Raw genomic sequence first — 26,056 nt, forward strand, 5'->3', positions numbered from 1 at the left:
TTGCTGGCCAGGGTAGTTGACTTACACCTTCTAGAGCACGTTGGGTGGCACGGGATACATGCGGACGTGCATTGTCCTGTTGGAACAGCAAGTTCCCTTTCCGGTCTAGGAATGGTAGAACGATGGGTTCGATGACGGTTTGGATGTACCGTGCACTATTCAGTGTCCCCTCGACGATCACCAGAGGTGTACGGCCAGTGTAGGAGATCGCTCCCCACACCATGATGCCGGGTGTTGGCCCTGTGTACCTCGGTCGTATGCAGTCCTGATTGTGGCGCTCACCTGCACGGCGCCAAACACGCATACGACTATCATTGGCACCAAAGCAGAAGCGACTCTCATCGCTGAAGAAGACACGTCTCCATTCGTCCCTCCATTCACGCCTGTCGCGAAACCACTGGAGGTGGGCTGCACGATGTTGGGGCGTGAGCGGAAGACGGCCTAACGGTGTGCGGGACCGTAGCCCAGCTTCATGGAGACGGTTGTGAATGGTCCTCGCCGATACCCCAGGAGCAACAGTGTCCCTAATTTGCTGGGAAGTGGCGGTGCGGTCCCCTACGGCACTGCGTAGGATCCTACGGTCTTGGCGTGCATCCGTGCGTCGCTGCGGTCCGGTCCCAGGTCGACGGGCACGTGCACCTTCCGCCGACCACTTGCGACAACATCGATGTACTGTGGAGACCTCACGCCCCACTTGTTGAGCAATTCGGCGGTACGTCCACCCGGCCTCCCGCATGCCCACTATACGCCCTCGCTCAAAGTCCGTCAACTGCACATACGGTTCACGTCCACGCTGTCGCGGCATGCTACCAGTGTTAAAGACTGCGATGGAGCTCCGTATGCCACGGCAAACTGGCTGACACTGACGGCGGCGGTGCACAAATGCTGCGCAGCTAGCGCCATTCGACGGCCAACACCGCGGTTCCTGGTGTGTCCGCTGTGCCGTGCGTGTGATCATTGCTTGTACAGCCCTCTCGCAGTGTCCGGAGCAAGTATGGTGGGTCTGACACACCGGTGTCAATGTGTTCTTTTTTCCATTTCCAGGAGTGTAGTTAAGGTATAATGTCTAAAGTCAGTCTGTGGATGCATAGTACCCATATGCCCAATGTTGAATTGAGTATTAATACTTTGAAATAACGTACTTCATCACATATATTTCAAGATCGAGACTCTTTTCGTAATTTCATTAGCATGGAAGAGGAGAGTTTTTCGAACCTACTCACCATCATTAAAAAACCAGCAAGATACAAATATGAGCCAGTCCTACCATAGGTAGGTATATACGAGGTCTGTCCGGAAAGTAAGGTCCGATCGGTCCCTAAATGAAAACCACAGTGAAATTCAAAAATTTTTGATTCAGAACTGTTAGCCACACCTTCTAGCTGCCTCTCTAAATAGTCGCCGCTCCGATTTAAGACATTTGTCATAGCGCTGTACAAACTTTCCAGTTCCCTCGTCACAGAAAGCAGCCGCCTGTGCTTTCCACCAATTTTCTACGTTGATCAGCCTTTCGTTCTTTGTGCCAAAATGTTGTCTTCATAGCCAAAGGTTCATGTGAGCAGAGATGAACACCGGAGGGAGCCAGTTAAGGGCTGTATTGTGGGTGATCAAACACCTCCCATCGAAAATGCTGTGGGAATGTCTTCACTGCCACTGCAGAATGCGGCTGAAAATTCTCTTGAAGAAAGAAACGCATGACATTTGTGTTATGTGGGCTGAATAACTTCAGGTGAAATCTCTCACCAGATCCACTTACTTGGCGAGAGACACTATTGTTTTAGGCATTTAAAAGTGATCGGTTTGCGCTCTGAATTGAAAAGACTGACAGGCACAGTAAAGACACCGTGCAACGTTCCATCGGATTTTGACAGTGGTTTCCATTCCGCGCTTGACGATCCGAATACGCCTCGTATATAGTTTACAGAAATTTTCATAACAGCAAAATCTTCCAGTGTGTAACATGTGGTTACTTTCGGAGTGCCAGTCAAGTTAAGACTTCTGTCTAGTGGAGAAACATTCCAGTCGTTGGTCTTTGCACCAAGAAGTTCAGTGAATACATTATTTATAACAAATAATATCGACTTTCGACATGTCGTAATACTTGTATTAAATGAATAAGAAAGACTCAGAATCTTTCAGAAACTAAAAGGTGAAAATCAAAAAGTAGTTGGAAGAAGGTGGACGCGAACTTACTACCACTCACCTTATAGAACCAAAACTCACGACGTTATCAAGTGCTCTACGCCTTCAACCCTATCACCACGTCTCAACAAATGGCATACATACTACGTAAAGTCTGTATCTGCAATTGTCATTAATTGATATTTAATATTTGCACTGTACCTAGAAAGACACCTTTTTGGTAGGTCATCGTTTTGTCACAAAACTGAAGTGGTATCCTTTGGCAGCACACAGGGTATAACACTAAAAACATCAACTATAGGCAGCCCAGTCGTGCAGTTGCTTTGAAACAGCTTATGTTCATACCACTCACTCTATGAGACAAAAAGCTTGCCGAATACTATGTTTAACGCCATACAATAAGGCGGCTCCTATGTCCTGCTAATAACGTAAAACGATGACGCATCTCACGACCACGTTCCTCGCCAATAGGCGAAAACCTGACATGGCAGATTCTTCATTTCACGCTCCGCGGTGTAGTAGAGCTTGCAAGTCCACTGAGGCTCACGAGAAAGACAAGGCCGTGGCGCGAACGTCACACCACCTGACACTGCAGGTCTTACGAGTGCCAACAACCGTCTCAGGAACTGTTTCAGACGAGTTTAATAACTGTTGACTGCTCATTTAAAAGCGTGTGGGTTCTCGACAGCACACGATAAATTTAAGGATTTTAGTAGGTATATTTTCAAACTTTCCAGGTTAGCCGAGAGCACTAATACGCTGCCTCCTGGACTCGGGTAGGCGCGACGGTCCCGGGTCGAATCTGCCAAATCCGTAATAACAAGGCAGTGACGCGGGTCAAGCCCTAAGGAAAGGGAAGTTACATGGAGCCGAGCGTTCCGAAATGTGGCGGACAAGCCCACTAGTACGACGTCGCAAGTTCGTTGCACGACCCGTATTTCTCGCTGTCCCGAATTTCACGGACGTCACCAGCTCCTCGTCCAACTTTCACGGTCCGCGCGAGGGCGGCTTTAGACTTGTGATTAAGTCATAGAACACACACCAGGCGGAGTGAAGTTTATTTCCCCCTCATGATCTTTTTGTGTAGGTCTCTCTCGATCCTCGTAAACAGTGTAGAGAGTACTAGAAGGGTATCTTCTTCACTTCAAGTTAGTCGTCACAATCCAATTGACACAGCGTTTTATCTGTAAAGCCTCCTAAGCATCTTCCGTCTTCTTCCAACTGACATCCAGCACTATGACTCTAATTTGGAATATACAATGTAGAGACACTGCAGAAGAAGTAAGGAAAACTGAGTTGCAGAGACAGAGCACAGGCTCGGATTGCGTCAAGGGATGGGGAAGGAAATCGACGTGCATTTTCAGAGAAGCCATCCCGACATTTGCCTTGAGCTATCCACGGAAATCGCGCAAAATCTGAATTCGGCCATCCGGCTTTAGACTTGTGATTAAATTCGTAACAACAAGGCCGACCACATTTGACGCGGGTCAAGGCCCAAGGAAAGGAAAGAAAGTGGGTACCTTTTAAGTTACATAGTGATTTCCCGTGGGCCCTGCATGGAGCTGAGCGCGAGTTAGAACCGCCGCCCTTCCGACTGCGAGTACAGAGTGCTAACCACTGTGACATCTCGCTCGATGAGATACTGCAGACTAACCTTACTTTGTTTTCATCGTACAACTTCACGTTCTTTCGCAATAATAATAATTGTTGTTATTGTTTAGGGCAAACTGATTTGGGATAAAGGTGACAAGTCCTGTTGGACAGGACAACGGAAACGTAATGCAGCGACAATGGCGGCGGAAGGCGAGCGGCGGGATGCGGGGACGGGGGTCCGACGCCGGTGGCGCCGCTCGCGGTAATAACGTGAATGATGGCCGCGTGCGGGCAAGATAATGCGCTAATTGTATAAAACACGCTGCCGGCTGCGGCGACATTCATTTGTTGGCGCCCCTGGGCGCGCCGCGCCGGGCGGGCAGATAACAATTCCATAAGCCCGCCGCCACGGGCGCTCCAAAGCGGATTAGCCCTGCCCCCGGCAGGAGGGAAAAGGGCGGGGGCAGCCGCGCAGATTTAAACGCTCATGCTAATTGGATAGCGCGCCTGGCTCCGGCCGCCCGCGCTCGCCCGGGACTCCTCCGGAGACGGCGCTGCGTGCGGCCTTTCTTTGTACGCCTCTGGAACTACGTGGCGCAGATAGCGGGATTACAGCGCCGGCGGCCACCCGTAAACCTGGCCGCCTCCTCGTGAGGCCGGCGGCAGGAGTTGGCGCCTACTTCGACTGCAGGCTGTAAGTCGCCCGGGAGGTCCGCTGCGTCTTCACTCACTGCTAACGCTTCTGTAATCGCGCCGTCTCAACCTCACACAACTCTCGCTGCTTTCCTTTCCCTTAGCTGACTTCGAGAACGATGGTGAAACCTTACTTAAGCCTGAGCTGTGCATCAAGATAATAAGTTTCCACAACATCGAGCACGAGCTTCTCGTTGGCTTAGCAAAATCAACGCCCAACATAAACAAGCGCAAGTTGTGGTGGAAGATGAAGCAGCTGGCTCGAATCCCAGTGGTCGAAGAGTTGTTATTACTGAAATGGCACGATATTTCATCGAAGATTTTCCTTGGTAATATGTTCTCCTCTTCACGGATTGCCGCACAGGATTAGCCGAGCGGTCTGAGGCGCTGCAGTCATGGACTGTGGGGCTGGTCCCAGGGGAGGTTCGAGTCCTCCCTCGGGCATGGGTGTGTGTGTTTGTCCTTAGGATAATTTAGGTTAAGTAGTGTGTAAGCTTAGGGACTGATGACCTTAGCAGTTAAGTCCAATAAGATTTCACACATCTGAACATCTCTTCACGGATTACATTAAGATAAAACTGTTACAGTGTACAGATATGTAGACCTACCTGCAACCGAATATAAATTTATAAATATATTTACGGAGCTACATTTTATTCAAGTAATAACTAAAACCCTATGACTACTCCTCGTGATCCTGGTAATAAAAATCCAGTTATTCTATTTTTGGCCAGCGCATTACTGACAGCAATGCGATGTCTTGACGTGACATGAATAGCAGAAATTTATATAAAATGGTTCAAATGGCTGTGAGCACTGTGGGACTTAATATCTGAGGTCATCAGTCCCCTAGAACTTAGAACTACTTAAACCTAACTAACCTAAGGACATCACACACATCCATGCCCTAAGCTGGATTCGAACCTCCGACCGTAGCGGTCACGCGGTTTCAGATTGAAGCGCCTACAACCGCTCGGCCGCAACAGATTTGTATATGATATGGTGATGAATAGAACTCATCCTCGAATAATGGCTCGTGGCTCCATCTGTCATGCCATATTATTTAATATGTTCCTCTGCCTTTCTTTTCGCATCGAAAAATCATAGTCCGAAACCGGGGTTCTGGTACAGATGGCGGTGCCCATCACAGTTTCAGTTAGTGATTTAAGTGAAGTGTTCTTCGACGATTTGGCGAAGCGTTATTGTAAGATTACCTTGTCAGTAATAAATTCTTGTAATAGTTACTATTCGTTCTTCCGAGGAGTAGCAGTTCTTAACAGATACGGATGTGTACTAAGCACCATATCAGTTCAGATGAAAGGTGGAATGCTCCCGTTAACAACGCAGCAGCTCCTTGTTCTACAGTGTTTCTAGTGGTCTGCTCCACTGACCCCGACGCAGACGGGGCAGGGACGTTAACTCTTATCGTCCTTCCCTCTTTTAGTGAGAGCATTTCTATACAGTCGATAGCGCTCAGTAAGTAGGATGAATACTCCCTGGCTCTCTTCGGCACTGTGTTTAAACCTCGCTGTTCTCTCATGTCTTATTGATATTTGTTTTTAAGTTTGTAGGACACCCACAAGCGGCAGTCAATATTTTTTATTGCACGGTTTTGCTAAATCTAACAAGAATATTGTCAGAAACTGTGGAATGTACAGCTCAAAGTAGTTAGCTCATTATATTACCGACGTCAGAGAATAATCTCAGAATATAGTCAGAATACTTTCAACTGTAATTTACATTTTCTGATCATGCTCTTGTTAAATTGAACGAAACTGTTCAATAAAAAATATTTATTGCAACTTTTGGCTGTACTACAGTGGGCAGTTATAATTAAAACGCAACTACTCACAGAGTTGCAGTATAGGATTTAACTGTCATATGGCTGCGAAACTTGCTAGATATTATGAAGCGTTAATGTGAAACAAAACTGTGCTGAGAAAAAATAGTTCCAATTGTGGCCACCAGGTGGACTGTAAGAAAGACGTATAGAAATGTTTCCATGTAATGGATTAGGTACGGGACGAGGACAGAGAAGACCAAAGAAGTGCAGGAGGCATAATGTGGATTTTATTATTAACCGTCCCTCACACTTGTTCAATATGAGGCCCGGAGATGCCGACCGGATGCTGCGCCCGTGATACGAAGTGATAGACAGTTTCTCGCAACAGTTGCAGTGTAATCTGAGTAATGAGTCCCTGTGTACCGGCTTTCAGATCAGGTGGACACCGAACGTGTGTCTTTTAGATATCCCCAGAGCCAAAAGTCACATGGATTCAGATCAGGTGATCTGGCAGACTATGTATTCTGAGAACCTGTGGATATAAAAGTGCGTGGAATATTGCATTAAGCACTAAGACAATAATTTGAGGTGTTGCCCCATCTTGCAGGGAAACAGCGGTTTCCACACCGTTGCACCTTTCCAAAGCAGCAGTCACATGCTGCACAAGGGCGTCTCGATAACATTCAGACATCACGGTACACTTGACAGGCCTCTGGGTGTATTCTATTTAAAGAAAATTGCATCGAGTGTAAAGGTGCTTGTGAATCCACACCATACAGTCACATAGAGTAAACACAATGGCTCTAAGTGTACAAGACGAGGTTTAGCAGTACCCTAGATTCGGAAATTTTGTCTATTCACTGTACCCTCGTCACTCCATCACGTCACCAACTTTGATCCGTGCCAGAAACCGAAGAGCAAATTCAGAACGTTGTGGGGATAACGTGGTTTCAGTTGCTTCACCGCCTGGATCTTGTACGGGTGCCAGCGTAATATAGATGGCAAAACCTTCCGTACTGTTGACCATGAGGTGGACAGCTCTCGTAACACTGAACGAGCCCTAGCACTACACGGGACACGTGCTGCATGGTCAGTTACAGCAACAGCAACATCGTCAATAACTTCCACCGAGGTAGGATGCCTTACTCTTCCAAGTGCCACACCAAGCTCACCCCTGTCTTGAATTTCGTTATTATCTTCGTTAAACCATTTAATAACATCAGGCGTCTCCTCAGATATTTCAGTCGCCTTTCCTCTCTCAATGCAGCACTGTAATTACTGCCGTTCACAAGAAAGAGTTTCAGTAACAGCGCACGGCCTCTTTTCCCGATAGCCATACTGCTCACTCACATTTGGCTTGTCAAATGACAGCGTGGACGTCATAGCGTCACACAAACAGTGTAAAACGCCAGATTTGCATCTAGTGGCCAAAAACTGGAACAATTTTTTTTCAGCGTAAATCGATTCCGTATTAACGTTTTAGCAAATCTACCAAGTTTCTTTTCCACGACAATTACAGCTCACAATCGACTTCCGTGCGTAGGTACACTTCAATGACAAGCACCCAGTATTATTCATGTAACATTACATTTTCGAAGTAATAATTAGAGCTTCCTGACTATCGTCGTAATGTTGGTAAGAAAATTTAGATGTTCTCCTTTTGGTCGGTACACGACTGGCAACAATGCGATTCTTGGCGTGACATTAGTAGCGGAAATTTACATACGATGTGGGAATCAACAAAATCCGACCCTGAGGAATGTGCCATCTCTCATGCCAAATTCTTGATGCGTTCTTCTGCCATTCCTTTGAAACAAGAGTTTGTGTCGAAAATCGTTAAGCCCGAAGGCGCAGTTTCTGGTACAAATAATGATGCACAACACAATTTTGATGATGATTAGGCAAGCTTTATTGTACGATATGTCCATTAGTAACAAATTCTTTAATTGTTACGATGTCTTCTTCGGGGAAAAGTTCTTAACATCTACGAATCTATCCGAAGCACCAGATCGGTTCAGGTTAACGCTGTTCTAGAGTAGTTCTAGAACTCAAATCCAATGAACTCGACTTCTATGGGAAGTAAAACTTTTCTCCTTGCCTCCTCTAGTACGAGCGTTCCTACGGAATGATAGTGATCTGTAAGTAGGATGGGGGCCCCGTGCCGGCACGACGTTAAACCCTTGGCCTTCTCTCAGGCGTTTTTGATATTAGTTGTTATAAGGAGCGACCAAAAATTTACCTACAAACTTAAAATCAAATATCAATAGGACATGAGAGAACAGCAAGGTTTAAACACAGTGCCGAAGAGAGCCAGGGAGTATTCATCCTACTTTCTGAGCGCTATCGACTGTATAGAAATGCTCTCACTAAAAGAGGGAAGGACGATAAGAGTTAACGTCCCTGCCCCGTCGACGTCGGGGTCAGTGGAGCAGACCACTAGAAACACTGTAGAACAAGGAGCTTCTGCGTTGTTAAAGGGAGCATTCCACCTTTCATCTGAACTGATATGGTGCTTAGTACACATTCGTATCTATTAAGAACTGCTACTCCTCGGAAGAACGAATAGTAACTATTACAAGAATTTTTACTGACAAGGTAATCTTACAATAACGCTTCGCCAAATCGTCGAAGAACACTTTACTTAAATCACTAACTGAAACTGTGATGGGCACCGCCATCTGTACCAGATTATTAAATAATATGGCATGACAGATGGAGCCACGAGCCATTATTCGAGGATGAGTTCTATTCATCACCATATCATATACAAATCTGGTGCGGCCGAGAAGTTTTAGAAGCTTCAATCTTTCGGACGGGGATGTGTGGCAGGCAGTTACGGACTTCTTTACTCAGCAGGATATTGTTTTTAGGATATTGTTTTTACTAGACGGGTGTCATAGCTCCGGTGCATCGGTGAGATGATTGTCTCAGTGCTCACGGAGATTTTGCCTGCTTGCAATACTGATTGTGGACTCTACGGCCATCGAGCTCAAACTTTCTGATCGCCTCTTATAAGGCTGTAGGAAAGCCACAAGTCGCAATCAATATTTCTTTTATTGGCTAGTTTCAATTTAGGAGGAACACCGCCAGAAAGTGTTGAATTTACAGCTGAGAGTAGTTGGTTAATTGATTGTGACTTGTGACTATTCTATAAACCTGACAGTCGCTGCTTCCCCCACAGGCAATGCTTTTCTTCCTAAATATTGATCGTACCGCAACCAGCGAGGATGTGGCGTTGAGTCGGTCGCAGCTTCGAGGACAGAGCACTGCTGTTGTGCCACGGAAACTATGAGGTGCTGCCTCGGCCGGCAGTCCAGCACGCTCCAAGCGAGTCAACGCGACCGCTCTTGTGGACGCATTATTGATAACGATTTGGCTTCTCTCTACTACTCTGGCGAGGGGTATTCGTGGATTCACTGTGCATTTCGGCTGTCGACTCTGGCTGCGATCTGGACGTGATCATTGTCTTCCGATCAGTATTTGTTAAGTGACTGTTACAGTCGGTAGCATGAACAGTGATGGCGTACCTCGCTTACCAGGACTTCTACATAATAACGCAATGGACGACCTTAGATTGACATTATATCCTAAATTTCGCATAAATGGGCTCAGTTCCTCTGCCAGTGAAATCCGATAGTGGACAGATAGAAGCTGCATGTCGCTTCGCATCTAATGTTTCTCTTTTGTTCCGGTTATGCGCTACCTTCTGTAATATTAAATATTATTACGGAAAAATCTATGTCAGATACTGTGCTATGTGTAGGAACCAAAGACGTTACTCCTCTCCTAAGGAAAACGAATATTATCATCGCATTTTCTCAGATTTTTATTATTTCTGTTCTTGATTGTAATGTTAATGACTCCGATTTTTTTTTCTTGCGAAGGGAACTTATAATTGTGAATATTACGGATTCCAATTCGATAGTAAAAGTGAAAGTTCTATTCAAGGAAGAAATAAACGAGTGCACATCTCTGATAAATAATTAGGTGAGATTAGAATGTCAACATTACTCTTAACTATCGTCATTCTGATTACTACAGAAAGTTTCAGCTACGCTACGTCGACGTGGAATTGGCGAGACACTGGGGAGATTGGCGATCAAACCAGCAAATAAACGCGGCCACTTTCAAAGGACTCAAAAGCACGCAACAAGAAATCTGCCATAACTCTTTACCAACGTATTATCACACGACAAAACACTCACAAGACGAGTTCAGTTTCAACGGACATTTCAATACACCACTTGAAAACCAAGACTAATCTTATCTACAAAACCATAAAATACAATAAAAATAATAGTATACTTCGTTTCAACACAAACTTTTGCATTTGTGACTTGTCTCTGGCAGTTACCAATTTCAGTAATTGAAATTTCACCTTTGGAAGATCGTGGCGGAATATCTTCGTCCCCCCTCCTACTGGTTATGGCAATGTATGCACCTATACTCATCCGTATGGAACGGATGTTCTAGCGGTACAGTTCATCTTCATGTGCAGATATATTAAGTATAAGCCTTACGATGTAAATATAATCTTATGAAATGTATTGTTCTCAGGTGCACCCTAATGACACTGTACGACTGCGACAACTTCGCAAATCCTATACAGAGTAGCACGAAAGTTGATCCAAATGTTATGGCACAGCTCAACAACAACTAAAACAATGATCGTCAAGGTCTGAAGCCTGGAAAATGTGGAACAGGCTGGTCGACGAGTCTCATCCACGTCTGCCGGACACCGAACTTGACATCCGTCCAGTTGTGTCAGAGTTCAAATAGTTATGCCTTCTTCTTCTGTGGTATTTGTTCCCCTATAGTATGCCTAGCACAATATTAAAGTGCGCTACTGAGTAAGATCGCTATTGCCGTACAGTCTTGCATTTCTGCACCTACTCGGAATCTGATACCTTAGAACTGGCTCCTTGCGAAATCAGACTTTTAATGTTTATGGTGCTCATGAGCAATTCTCAGAATACCAGTTGCTATGAGTACTGATGAGTCCCAGTGTTTCCATGAATGACGTACAGATCAGCATATCGTGTGATGCAGGTATGATATGCGCTCTGTCTGTAACGTATACGTACACAGTGCACATGCTATCCCGACGCTATAACCAGGTGGCACTCGTGTAAATCTGATCCATAATCAACGATGTTGTTGTTCTGGATACTGAGTACTGTTCGCCAATGAGAAGTTATGGTTCTAAACTTGCAACAAGGCATACGAAAGAATAAGCTATGTCAAACAAAACGAGATATTACAGTAGTTAACATACTGCTGTAAACGACCAAGAGAACGTTGAAACTCATCGTGCATCTTCCTCAAGTAGTAAATTAATTAGTTTGTGCAGATGATGCTGTCAAATGACGCATCCGGATAGGCACATGCTTTAGCTCGCTGCTTCCGCGATTCAGGGAGGCACACCGGGCGCGGAGCGAATCCACCCTGCGGATTAATTACGAGTGTCGGTGTGCCGGCCAGCCTGAATGTGGTAGGTGAATATGTGGCTGATACCCACGTTCCGTCTAAATTGCACGGCTCGCAAACATATGGAGAACTTTAATTCACCTGACGCAGACAGTTGAAGTACATAAAATCCGCTCTGGTGGGTGGAAAGGGGTGACTTCAAGAACAGTATCCAACCACCCTCTACCATTAACATTGGCAAATCTAATAATTACCATGGCGATCCCTTGAACATACGGGACAAAAGCCAGGAAAAATAAGAAAAATGCTGTCTAGTACAAAAGTTTGTTTGCGTGCGTCAGTTGCAAGGAATGGAAAGGAATCTGTTCAGAAGAATGGTTGCCCAAACCAGAATGCCTAGACGAGACCTGCTGTCTTCAGGTCCATAACGGAAGGCTTCCATTCTCTTTTCCACTAATGTCTAGCACGCTTTCTGGTGAGGTATAAGTCTGAGATTTTTCAACTTGTCTTTTAGATCCTCTAATCCAAACCTTTGTGATACAATATCATTGTGCTGGGAGACTTCTGTTTCCTTGTACAGTCCCCTAAAGGTTATCCTCAGCTGCCAACCACTGATGTCAACGCGTATTGATCCTTAAATAAAGAGCTCTCAGAAATATTTTATAGACGAACATAAGTTTTACCTGTTTGATGAGATTGTGAGATGATTACAGTTCGGACACTAGTTCTGTTGAAGTACCTGGAGCGTAATGCCGCGTCCTTCATGGACATACCATTTTTCTTGTCTTGTGTTTAATTTGCTATTAATATGACGTGGTACTCTTCAGGCTTTTTAACAAAGTAAAAGTTCAGTTGCAAGGAATGGAAAGGAATCTGTTCAGAAGAATGGTTGCCCAAACCAGAATGCAAACCCCATTAACTATCTACATCTCTTCTACACCTCCCTCTGTAAAGAGACCGAGCAACCTTACGTCCAGACAATCTTCTTTAGGACTCGTAGAGTTTCCATGAATAATTCCACGTGTGTGGCAGGGTGGTTCTCCATGCAGGACATGACAGTACGCTCCACATTCTTTGCTGACAGAACTAGTGCTCCTAATGTGATCATCTCATCATACCGATCGAAAAGGTGCAATAGTAAGTGCAAGACTCTGGATTTAAATTTCTGTCTATCCATCCAAAATAAGATTATTTTTGTGATTTCCATTAATCGTTTAATGTGAGTGCCGGGCATTTTAGAAAGGCATGTCCGATTCTTTCCCCACCCTCCTCGTATCTGAGGTCCGCTCTCTCTGATGATCGTCGATAGAACGTTATTTCTCAAGGGGAGATTGTATGTTAAATTAGAAGAAATTTGACATTTTCTGTTTTCAATTCCATAATGTACTTTAGACTCTGCTGGACACTTTGGTACATAGTACACTACGAACCGACAATTATAAGACATTCACATAACATTAGACAGACAATACATTAGCCTACTTCCAGAAGCGAACCCTCGCGATGCTTTCCTGCCTTCTTCAGGGACCCGGAATCTATTGTCTTTAAGCAGCCAATAAACACCGCACCCCTCACTGGGCCGCAAACAGCTTCGCTCTCTCTCTCTCTCTGTAGTCGCAACAAAACTCGCTTGTACTCACTTTCCGCAACGAGGCAACTACCACTTCTGCGTACGCACGTGGCCATGCAAGTACTGACCTCCGCAGCTCACTCCCTTGTCTTCACTGCCTGAGAGCATGTGCGAGCACAGGTTGACCTGGTGAGACTCACTGTCTGTCTCGACTGCGGCGCAACCATCATGTCACTCACCGATCAAAGATTATCTTAACAACAGAGGAATCGATATGAACCACTACGCCACGGCTCAATTAGCACGCCGCTTCTGGGATGCAGGGAGACGCACCGGCCCCGGACTGAACCCTCCTGAAAGATTAATAACGAGGACCGATGGGCTGGCCAGCCCTGGGGTGGTTTTTACGCGGTGTCCCATATCCTACTAAACGAATACCGGCCTGGTACTCACGTCCCACCGTACTCACAAGATCCATAAATGTTTAGAAAACACATATTTCCGCATAGGATGGGATCCTACTTAACTCAGATAGTTGGGACACGCGGGCATACAAATGGTGCTGGAGGGGGGGGGGGGGGGGGGGACACATTGTTAAATTCCGTAATTATCATACTGACCCCGAGAAGACATTGGATAAAGACAAGGGAATAGAATAAGAAATATATGTTATTGTGAAGTTTATTTTTTAATACTTCTTTGCTCTTCAAAGTACCGAAAAAGTTTTTATAATTTTTGTAAATGCGTAACGTGTTTGCCTTTGTGGGCGATACAGATAATTTAAGGTTTTATACTTAAAAATCAATATGCAGTATATGTCTCACATTTAATTCTGAAGACATACTGTTGCAGTACAATGAACTTCATTGAGACCATTTGATTGACAAAAGCAAATCCATTTGGTATATAATGGAGCAGAAATCGGTGGATGTGATGTACACATACAGACAGAAAAATTACTACAGTTCAGATAAATTGGATGATTTATTCAAGAACAAGAGTTTCACAAATGGAGTGTGTCGGTCCTTCTCTGGCACTGAATGCAAGCAGTTATTGGACTTGACATTGACTGATAGAATTGTTGGATGTCTTTCTGAGGAATATCGCGCCAAATTATGTCCAATTGGCGCGTCAGACCGTCCATGTCACGAGCTGGTTGCAGGGCCCTGCCCGTAATTCTCCAAGTGTTCTCAGTTGGGGCGGTATCCGGCACTTTGCTGGCAGGGTTTGATAACCAGGAAGGCAAGAGGTAGAAACTCTCTCCCTATGCGGGCGGTCATTATCTTGCTGAAACGTAAGTTCAGGAAGGCCTACAAAAAGCGGGGTAGATTATCGTCGACGTATCTCTGTGCTGTAACTGTGCCGCGGATGACAAACAAAGAATGAATCTAAATCGCTCCCCATACCATCACTCCAGGTTGTAGGGGGGTCATCATGGCATGCGGCAGTAAGGTTGGAATCCCTCTGCTGCATCGTGCGTCTCGAGACACATCTTCGCCGATCATTGGGGCTCAATTCGAAGCGGGGCTCCTCACTGGAGACAATTCTACTCCAGTCATTGAGACTCCAGGCTGAAAACGTGTGTGGTATGCCATTTATCTTCATATCAGAACTCTTTTTGTTTTCATTCCCGACTTCCTTACAGCAAGTGGTACGTCGTCGATATTCTACACCCCATTTTGTTGCCTTTGACGGCAAGCAATCCTGGACTTACACTTCAGCACGATAATTTCCGACCTCAGACGGCAAGAGTCTCTCCCAGCTGAGAACATTTGGAGCATTGTGGGCAGGGCCCTACAACAGTCTCGGAATAATGACGATCTAATGCACCAGTTGGACAAAATTTGACACGATATCCCTCAGGAGGATACCCAGAAACTCTGTCACTTAATGCCAAGCCATATAACTGCTTACGTATGAGCCAAAAGTAGACCAATGCATTACTGACTTGCTCAATTTGTGGAACTCTTTCTCTTGCACAGATTATCCAGTTTTTCTGAAACTTTATTCATTTGTTTGTGTGAGCATATACATCACATCTACCGAACTTCGTTTCAATCCATTCGGATAAATCCTTCAAGGCGCATCCTTCTCCTCCCCCCCCCCCCTCCTCTTTGAGTGTACGAAGAACACTCCAGACCAAAAATCACAGCAGTTGTTTATGTTTTTCTGTTGGTATCTAAGAGGAGCAACGATACTGTTCGTTTCACCTCCGAATAACAAAATAAAAGAGACAAAAGTGGAAAGAATAATTCTTGGCAGATTTTTGTCTTTGTTCACTCACTTGATAGCCATGTAGCTCTCACTAAAATAAAGAAATTCTTCTGTTCTGCACTTCAGTGACGTCGTTGTGCAGATTTAGTCTACCATAAATTTTCTAAACTCAGCGTGCGGGTGCGACAGAATACAAAACTACCCTTACGCGCCAGAGAGTCTCAGTTTCCAAACAAGGACGCGAGCGCGATTACCGGGCACGGTCTACGGGTTCAGAAAACGAAGAGGCGACACGCAGCACATGACCAAGGCAGCGTCCCCATTGTGAGGCTGGTCTTCCGGCGAGTAATCTGTGACGCGCGGAGGCGCCACATCACCGCCGCCGGGCGCCCAGGCCGTGAGGGAGGGGCGGGGGCGGTGAGCCTTTGTCACAATTAGCGCGGCCACGGCACGGACAATACCGAACAGCTTCCCCGCTAAGGATTACCGCTCCATCCCGCTACAGCCTGTTTACTCACGCCGTTCCGCTAAGTCCACCCGGAAACCGCTGCATCAGACGAGGAGGAGCCCAGCACGAAAAAAAAAAGAAAACAATCTGGAAATATCCGTGCATTGCTCCTCGTATTTCTATTCAGAACCGATACTGATCAGAAGCTCAAAGAAGAAAGTCTGTACATTCGACATACACTCTGCTTAACCGTACCCACAAGACATGGTCGACTGTCAATATAACTTCGAGTATGTACAGACCAGCAGAAGGTTTCTGAATGATTGGAGTTGCAATTCTTCGGGACTGACGGAACCAGGAGGCATTAGTGTTGTTCGTGGGCGATACAGTTACCGGGCCTGGTTCGGTACATAAGTGGCGAGTACAGCGCTTGATGTTGAGTGGTCGCAATGAAAGACATGAAGCTGCAGTGTACTTGCGTGAGATACTGTTATCGTCACCTGACGGAGTTTAAAGCTGTCTCATTGTGGGTCTGTTAAATGAGAGTTCATTGGAGGGCAGGATGGAGGTCTGTTCTGATGTCTGATGAAAGCTGGTTTTGCCTCTGTTGGGAATGCAAGAGGACGGCGTACGTTTACTTCAGTCAGAAAGATTCCCACAATTAGTAATAAAATGATATTTGTTAAATATGAAGATACAGGCAACTTAAATATTGCTTCTTATTGTGAAATGTCCAGCACAATTATTACAAGTCCTTTAAAGTACTTAAGTCCGGTAACTTTGCCTCTGAGAGATACCCGCTTAGAGTCCAGAGCTGGACTACGATGCTTACGGAACCTAAGTCTCAGAGGCGATGGACGAACACTGCAGCTTGTAGATTCGGCGGTAACTGGAGACTGTACATGACTTGACGCAACTAAGGTAAGTGACTGCCGTAGCTCAGTGCTCTGGTATATAACGAGGCATCGACCAATCGCTGTCCTCACACGTGATGCCCATGGGTTGGTAGCTGTGACCCCGGGCGGACCTCGATATAGTTCGTGTGCCAGCTCATACAGCTGCTCCGCTACGAGTGGTTCGAGCGCGGCTTATTTATTGTGATGCGGTACTTTCTGGAGTACCACAGTGATGGCCGTGTGATGGTCAGAAGGAGGCCAGCTGAGGGCCTGCAACTAACATGTTCAAATGGCTCTAACCACTAAGGGACTTAACATCTGAGGTCATCAGTCCCCTAGACTTAGAACTACTTAAACTTTACTAACCTAAGGACATAAGACGCATCCGTGCCCGAGGCACGATTCAAACCTGCTACCGAAGCAGCTGCGTGGTTCCGGACTCAAGCGCCTAGAACCGCATGGCCACCGGGGCCGGCGATATACGTTTCAAACTCGTAAACATGTCGAATTTTGTGCCTAAGAAATACAGCATTGGTTTCCTGTTATCATTTCAAGAAAACTGCCGCAGAATCGCATCGAATGCTTGTCGAAGCTTTCGGAGAACATGCTATTTGGAAAAGACAGTGTCTCGAGTGATTGAAATTCAAAAGTTGTCATTTTGACGTGAGGAACGACGAGCGCGGGAAACCACCGAAACAGTTCGAATACAACGAATTGCAGGCCTTATTGGATGAAGATGATATTTAAATTCCACAGGAACTCGCGGAACAACTGAATGTGACGCAGAAAGCCGTTTCTCTTCGGTTGAAAGCTGTGCGAAAGATGCAAAAAGTGGGAAAATGAGTTCCGCACGAACTGAATGAAAGACATCAAGCAAATCGAAAGACCATCCCAGTACTTACTGCAACCTACATCCTTCTGAATCTGCTTGTATTCATTCATCTCTTGGTCTCATTCTAAGATTTTTACCCTCCACGCTGCCCTCGAATGCTAAATTTGTGATCCCTTGATGCCTCAGAACATGTCCTACCAACCGATCCCTTCTTCTTGTCAAGTTGTGCCACAAACTCCTCCCCAATTCTATTCAATACCTCCTCATTATTTATGTGATCTACCCATCTAATCTTCAGCATCCTTCTGTAGCACCACATTTCGAAAGCTTCTATTCTCTTCTTGTCCAAACTATTTATCGTCCATGTTTCACTTCCAAACATGGCTACACTCCATACAAATACTTTCAGAAACGACTCCTGACACTTAAATCTATACTGGATGTTAACAAATTTCTCTTCTTCAGAAACGCTTTCCTTGCCATTGCCAGTCTACATTTTATATCCTCTCTACTTATACCATCATCAGTTATTTTGCTCCCCAAATAGGAAAACTCCTTTACTACTTTAAGTGTCTCATTCCCTAATCTAATTCCCTCAGCATCAGCCGACTTAACTCGACTACATCCCATTATCCTCGTTTTGCAACCAAATTCCGGTTTCATACTTGTGCACGTGGTATGTTACCTAGAGAAATGCATTCCCGATATTTCATTACTCTGATTTAATTATTTTTTGGTGTTTGGATAGTTTTCCGTCAGTGTATATGCTTCCTGGTTACGCCATTTCAATGGCCATCGATGTATGTGAACGATGATTTCGCCGCTCTGTGAGACGAACCTGGTGCGGTGTTGCAGGGCGCTGCACATGAAGGAGCACCCAGACTACAAGTACCGGCCGCGGCGGAAGCCCAAGTCGCTGCTGAAGAAGGAGCCCAAGTTCGGCTTCTCGCTGCTGGCGGGCCCGCCGCTGGCGCCTCAGGGCGGGCAGCACGGGTCGCTGTCGCTGCCGCTGCCTCTGTCGCCCGGCTCTGCGGCCGCCGACCACCTGGCGCGCTCGCTGCTGCCCGCCTTCCCCTACCCGCTCTACCCGCTGCCCGCGCCCGCGCACAAGATCATCGACGACGGCAAGAGCGCCTTCGACCTCGCCATGCAGGTGACTGTTGCTGTCCGCCTATCTTGTACCACGTCAGGGGACAGCCATATACACGCACACAGATGACAGTAGTAGGCATAAAAGGACACTGCATTGCTGGATCAGTCATTTTTACTTTGGTGAGACATGTGAACACGTTTCCAAAGTGTTATGGCCGCACGACAGGAATTAATAGACTTCGAACGCGGAATTATAGTTGGAGCTACGCGCATGCTACATCTCATCTCGGAAATCATTAAATTCAATATACCAGGATCTACACTACTGGCCATTAAAATTGCTACACCATGAAGATAACGTGGTACAGACGCGAAATTTAACCGACATGAGGAAGATGCTGTGATATGCAAATGATTAGCTTTTCAGAGCATTCACACAAGGTTGGCGCCGGTAGAGACACCTACAACGTGCAGACATGAGGAAAGTTTCCAACCGATTTCTCATACACAAACAGCACCTGACCGGCGTTGCCTGGTGAAACGTTGTTGTGATGCCTTGAGTAAGGAGGACAAATGCGTACCATCAACTTTCCGACTTTGATAAAGGTCGGACTGTAGCTTATCGCGACTGCGGTTTATCGCATCGCGACATTGCTGCTAGCGTTGGTCGAGATCCAATGACTGTTAGCAGAATATGGAATCGGTGCATTCAGGAGGGTAATACGGAACGCCGTGCTCGATCCCAACGGCCTCGTATCACTAGCATGTAACGGATCGTGCAGCCATGTCTCGATCCCTGAGTCAACAGATGGGGACGTTTGCAAGACACAACCATCTGCACGAACAGTTCGACGACGTTTGCAGCAGCATTGACTATCAGATCGGAGACCATGTCTGCAGTTACCCTTGACGCTGCATCACAGACAGGAGGGCCTACGATGGTGTACTCAACGACGAACCTGGGTGCACGAATGGCAAAACGTCATTTTTACGGATGAATCCAGGTTCTGTTTACAGTATCAAGATGGTCGCATCTGTGTTTGGCGACATCTCGGAGAACGCACATTGGAAGTGTGTATTCGACATTGCCATACTGGCGTATATCCGGAATGATGGTATGGGGTGCCGTTGGTTACACGTCTCGGTCACCTCTTGTTCGCATTGACGGCACTTTGAACAGTGGACGTTACATTTCAGATGTGTTACGACCCGTGGCTATACCCTTCATTCGATCCCTGGGAAACCCTACATTTCAGCAGGATAATGCACGACCACATGTTGCAGGTCCTGCACGGGCCTTTCCGGATACAGAAAGTGTTCGACTGCTGCCCTGGCCACCACATTATTCAGATCTCTCACCAATTGAAAACGTCTCGTCAATGGTGGCCGAGTAACTGGCTCGTCACGATACGCCAGTCACTACTCTTGATGAGCTGTGGTATCGTGTTGAAGCTGCATGGGCAGCTGTACCTGTACACGCCATCCAAGCTCTGTTTGACTCAATGCCCAGGCGTGTCAAGGCCGTTATAACGGCCAGAGGTGGTTGTTCTGGGTACTGATTTCTCAGGATCTATTCACCCAAATTGCGTGAAAATATAATCACATGTCGGTTCTAGTATAATTTATTTGTCTAATGAATACCTGTTTATGATATGCATTTCTTCTTGGTGTAGCAATTTTAATGGCCAGTAGTGTGCAATATCAAGAGTGTGCCGACAATACCACATGCCAGGCGTTACCTGGCAGTGGCCGAAGGTCTCCACTTAACGACCGAGAGCAATGCCGTTTACTTAGAGCTGTCAGTGCTAATAGAGAAGGGTACTGGGTCAACTAACCGCAGAAATAAATGTGGGACGTACGACGAACATTTCCCTTAGGACAGTTCACGAAATTCGGCGTTAATGAGCTATGGCAGCAGACGACCGTCCCGAGTGCCGTTGCTGGCAGCACGACATCGCCTTCAGTGTCTCTCCTCGGCCGGTGTCCACATCGGTTGGACTCTAGGCGACTTAAAAACCGTGACCTGGTCAGATGAGTCCAGATTTCAGTTGGTAAGAGCTGATAGTAGGGTTCGGGGGTGGCTGCTTGAAGAGTATTTTTAGCCATTCATGCACTCTTTCTTCCCAAACAAAGATGGAATTTCTGTAGATTACAATAGGTCGTGTCACCGAGTCACAACTGTTCGCGAAAGGTTTGAAGAACATTTTGGACAATTCGAGCGAATGATTTGGCCACTCAGATCATCCGACCTAGAACAGAACCAAGAGGTCAGTTCGTGCACAGAATTCTGCACTGGCAACACTCTCGCAATTATTGACAGCTATAGGGGCAGCACGGCTCAATATTTCTGCAGGGGACTTCACATCTAAAAATTGATTAAGTAACTTTATTATTTCTAAATCATAATCAAAATAGTCCTCATTTGTCTGTATACCGTCTGAAAAACCATTTGCTTTCAGTACTACCCTAGTCTTTCGGAACTGAGTGAGTGGCCTTCGTCCAGCCTACATTCCTTGATTACTAATCTGTCCTGTCCAAGAAGCAGGCCTCTCTCCTTCTCTCTCTCTCTCTCTGTCTGTCTGTCTCTCTCTCTCTGTCTCTCTCTCTCTCTCTCTCTCTCTCTCTCTCTCTCTCTCTCTCTCTCTCTCTCCTTCTCTGTCTCTGTCACACACACACACACACACACACACACACACACACACACACACACACGGAGAGAGAGAGAGAGAGACAAAGAATCCTTTTACTACCCCGCACATAACAATTTTAAGTCATAGTTATCAGTCAGGAATACATCCAAAATACGTAAGAAAGACCATATCAGAAACAGATAAAATGAGACCCCCTCTTGCCGTCAGATTATTGTCGTACACGCCCATGTTTTTCAGTGGGAAAGTAGGTGGCAACATGTACAAAGGTTTCGGCCAGTTCCATTCAAGGACGGAGCGTACTAAGAACGACATAATGACGCATGTACTGAGTGATGGAGCCATTGTTCCGTTCGGGAGTAATAGATTATGCTCTGGAATCGGATTTCATCTTCGTCGTTTTCTCTTATCGTCACCAACAACACGATATTGACATTAATTAGGCTTGATACGCGGTCAGCATACACACACTAAACAGTTATGCAGTATGTAGCAAAATTCTCTTTACGGACTTTGAGGACAGGTTCCTCACAGCAAAATAAGAAAGAAATATCTCGTAAACATGGGTTCTAAAATGCATACCTTAAGAGCTACGAGCGCGTCTCCATCTTCGCTTCCGTGAAACACATCTCTTCTATTGAGTAGGAGCTCATATTTAGAGCTCACATTTGCGGGACTTTTTTTTTCTATTTTTGGTCTCTACTACTTCCTCACAAAACATGGAAAGCAAAGAGCTTGCAGTAGAAGAGACGTTTCACAGTATCGAAGATGAACAAGTATTCATAGCTCTTAAGGTGTACATTTTACAGCTCATGATTCCTACATTGTTTTTTCATTTTTGTGTAAGGAACCTGCCCTAAAAATCCGTAACAGCCTTCATAGAAGCCGCAAGCTTCACACATTGCGAAGTAAAAATGTCAACGTGTGTCAACAATGAAAACCGTTCCAATGGAGTTGTTAAGCCATTCCTCAAAATGGCTCTGAGCACTATGCGACTGAACTTCTGAGGTCATCAGTCGCCTATAACTTAGAACTAATTGAACCTAACTAACCTAAGGACATCACATACATCCATGCCCGAGGCAGGATTCGAAACTGCGAGCGTAGCGGTCGCTCGGTTCCAGACTGTAGCGCCTAGAACCGCACGGCCACTCCGGCCGGCAAGCCATTCCTCGACAACTTTTCAACCAACAATGCTATCTGACTTTGGTTTACTAATAGTGTGCATATCACACGTCCCCAAGGTACATCCGTTACTACTTCTACTTCCGTTGATGACTGCCTCACGATTTTAAAGGGCTTGGTTCTTGTTACCAAGAAAGTTTTAATCCCAAAAGTGGGCCGTTCCGTTTCAGATGCTTTCCTACTTGGTAATCGGATAGCTAGGTCGGAAGACCGAGGTTAAATCTCAGTCGCGCATAGTATCACCGACTCATGGAGGTTAGTTAAAGTTCACATTCCTTTCCTCGATTAATGTTTTACTCTGAAAAGTGTAGACTGCCCAGCCTTCCGCGAAGAGAAATACTTCATCTGACGGTTGACACATCATCCGCTTCATACATTTTTCATTTTGGATGCTCAAAGTGTAGTTAGTTAACAACAGAAAATATGTCGATATAATCATTCCTGGGCAGGAAGAACCCTTTGCAGACTTCATATTTCTCTTCTGTAGAACTCCCCAGGTAATTGATTGCATTTGAGTCAGCATTTCCGTGCTGAATTCCTATGCTCAGTACAGATTGACTACTGAAACCTTAGACTTTTATGTCACAATAGGTAAATAACTGTCACTCGTGTACATACGAGGTATCAGGCTGGTACTGAATGTTTCGTTTCTCACACACACGGTCCTCTCTGATGACATCTAGATGACAAGTGCAGCACTGGAACTGATTAAACGGCGTAATAATAAAGCAACAAAACATTGATTGGTCGTTTGTAAGTTTTCCACTTCCACCAATATGATCGTTAACTCATTTAGCCCAAGAATCGATGTTCTGAACGAGAGGCCTCAGGTCTCCAAGGTCTGACCATTGGACTAGAAACCAATCGTCACTTACAGTCTCCACTTAGCACGTACTCACTTTGGTCGAAATAGCTTCGAAACTTTTAGGACAAAACTCCGTGAATAACGATTTAAAGTTCAAGAATGCGTCTCTGAACTGTAGGCAGTTAACGCTCTATATCAACAACACACTGTGATCACTTTAATCAAATCTGCAAACACCGGTTCTCCACAGCCTGTAGCTCTTCAACTATCTACTAGGGTGTGCTGAAAAGTAATGCCTACGATATTTTTTATTTGAAGACATTTAAAGCCTTTTAAACACAAAAACATTATTAACCCGCTTTGATTAATTGGAAATGGTTTACGAAAGCCTGCGACCGTGCTTTTTCTCTGTATACTATTCCATTTTTTTGTAATTTTTCCAGATCTTCACACATAAAAAAATATTGCGAGGAAAAAGGTACAGTACACAAAGAAAACCGCACTTGGAATTGCGGATCGTTTCCCGAAACGCGTAGTGTAAAATATACATTAAACGAATATTGTGATTGGTAGCAGAAAAGCTATTTATAAATAAAATCAAATGTTATCCCTTTCGAAGGGACCATCCCACCATACACATAAACTGATTAAAAGAAATCACTGAAAATAAAAATGTGAATGGTTTTATGGGGTTTAGGACCGCTTTCCTTCTAAATATGAGTCCCACGTCTCACTACTACGCCGCCTCACTTGCTTTCATTTGGAAATTAATAGACAAGGAAAAAGACATTGTGATAACTGTGCAAAAAGTTGTTTGAAGTATTGAGAACTGAATAGCAGCTCCAGTTTAAAAGGGGGTTAATGACAAAACTATTAAAGCAACAATAATGTCTCCCTCTGTTTCTGTACGCACTCGTCACGCCACTACAAATAAATATCTTTTTCCATTCAGCTCTTTCTCATTTTCCCGATTCACAAAGCTATTTTATGATGTATTTCTGAGGAAATATTACTTCCTTCTACCTATAAATTCATTTCGTAGGTACCAGGGTAGGTAGCAGGTAGCAAAAGTAAAACACGGGGAGGTAAGGGTTGTTTACAACTTCTACAGAAACCAGACGGCAGTTATATGAGTTAAGGGTATGAAAGGCAAGCAATAGCTGAGAAAAAATTGTGAGTGTTATAGCCTATAACCGACATTTTTCAGTCTGCACATCGAGCAAGCAGTAGAGGATACCAAAAAGAAATTGGGGAAGGAATTAAAGTTTAGGGAGAAGAATTAAAAACTTTGAGGTTTGCTGACGACATTGTGATTCTGTCAGACACAGCAAAGGATTTCGGAGAGCAGATGAATGGAGAGTGTCTTGAAAGGAGGACATAAGATGAACATCAACAAAAGCAAAATCAGGGTAGTGAAATGTTGTCGAATTAAATTAAGCGATGCTGGGAAACTATAAGTCTCCGTTTGTGAGAATTGCTCCAGCGAATATGTAACTCAGCGAGACGAAATTTGGACCCATAGTGGGTGATGCTGAAATATCTGAAAAAGATCGGGTTAGTGACATAACTTGCAGATCGGAACTGCTGGATGATGTGGCTTGCCTTAGTCCCAGATTCCGCGTCCGAACGCAGGACCACGAAACCTTTAGAGTGAGCACAAGCCGTTCGCGTCCTAGTCTAATTCCGTTCGGCCGGCAGTGAAAAACCATACAGGAAAGGAAATGCACAGAGAAAGTTGGTCACGCGATGCGCAACCGCCAGTCCGGACCAGGACAAGTGTATTCGGGAGGCTGCTACCTGGCACACATACCACAGCTAAGTACACTGAAGTGACAAGTTTAAAGATAGCGCACGTAGATCAGATGTAACAAGCAAGAACCCAATAGGCAATTTATCATCGGATTCAACACTTTGTGCCATCCTGACACACTGACTTATAGCTGATCATAAATTCAAAGCGAAACCTGAGAAGCAATACGTGATTACACATGAACATAAAATAACCATATTATAATTAATAACAAGGCCTGTTTCCATGCTAAGGCAAACGGAATAAAACATTAAGTATAACCCCAGGTGAGATTACTTGACCTAGCACAGTACAAATTAGCAATCATTTAAAAATACAAATACGAATTTAAAACCAAACTTTAAAAAACTTAGATACCATATTTGATTATTACCCTGGCTTAATGCAGAGCCAGAAGAATCTCGGGATTCCTGACCTTGTGGTAGTTGAATGCATACAGCGCTTAAACTGCTGTAATAAATGTTACATACGATAATTGTCCACAAGGGGAGACACTATAGTCAACAATGTTAAGCTTCTGAGCTGGAGAAACAGATTAACAAATATACCACCTGATTCCTGGTACACAAAACAGCCTGCAACAGAATAAATCAAGACCTTACAAAACAACACTTTATCAAAGAAATTCGTAAAATATAACATATAAATGGCAGCGTATCAAAAGCAGAAATTTTATACCGTGATAAATCACTTGAATCACTGCTCGAGAACAGGCTAACGGACCAGTCACTTCCTTTTCCTGTCGCAACATACAACTAACTGTATATTAACAATGTTGTGGTTATGTTAGAGGCAAGTCCACTGTGGTAGTAACTACGGATGCGAGAACACGTTACACTAGAAAAAGAAGAAACCACAGTCACCTAAACGTATGATTTCGGCTCCACATGTGACACTCTTATTGAAATCAACAGCAGT

At 45.0% G+C, this 26,056-nt stretch overlaps 1 protein-coding gene across 1 annotated transcript in view; it reads left to right on the forward strand.

The window, feature by feature from the left end:
• LOC126326429 (transcription factor sox-3-like) overlaps positions 1-26,056 on the forward strand; it is a 162,752-nt gene that overhangs the window by 131,622 nt on the left and 5,074 nt on the right. The window contains exon 2 of the mRNA XM_049995639.1: positions 18,454-18,751. Within this exon, the coding sequence (XP_049851596.1) occupies positions 18,454-18,751 (298 nt within the window). The remainder of the gene's footprint in view (positions 1-18,453; positions 18,752-26,056) is intronic.

The sequence above is a fragment of the Schistocerca gregaria genome, chromosome 2 (genome assembly GCF_023897955.1).
Source record: "Schistocerca gregaria isolate iqSchGreg1 chromosome 2, iqSchGreg1.2, whole genome shotgun sequence".
Taxonomy (NCBI): Eukaryota; Metazoa; Arthropoda; class Insecta; order Orthoptera; family Acrididae; genus Schistocerca; species Schistocerca gregaria.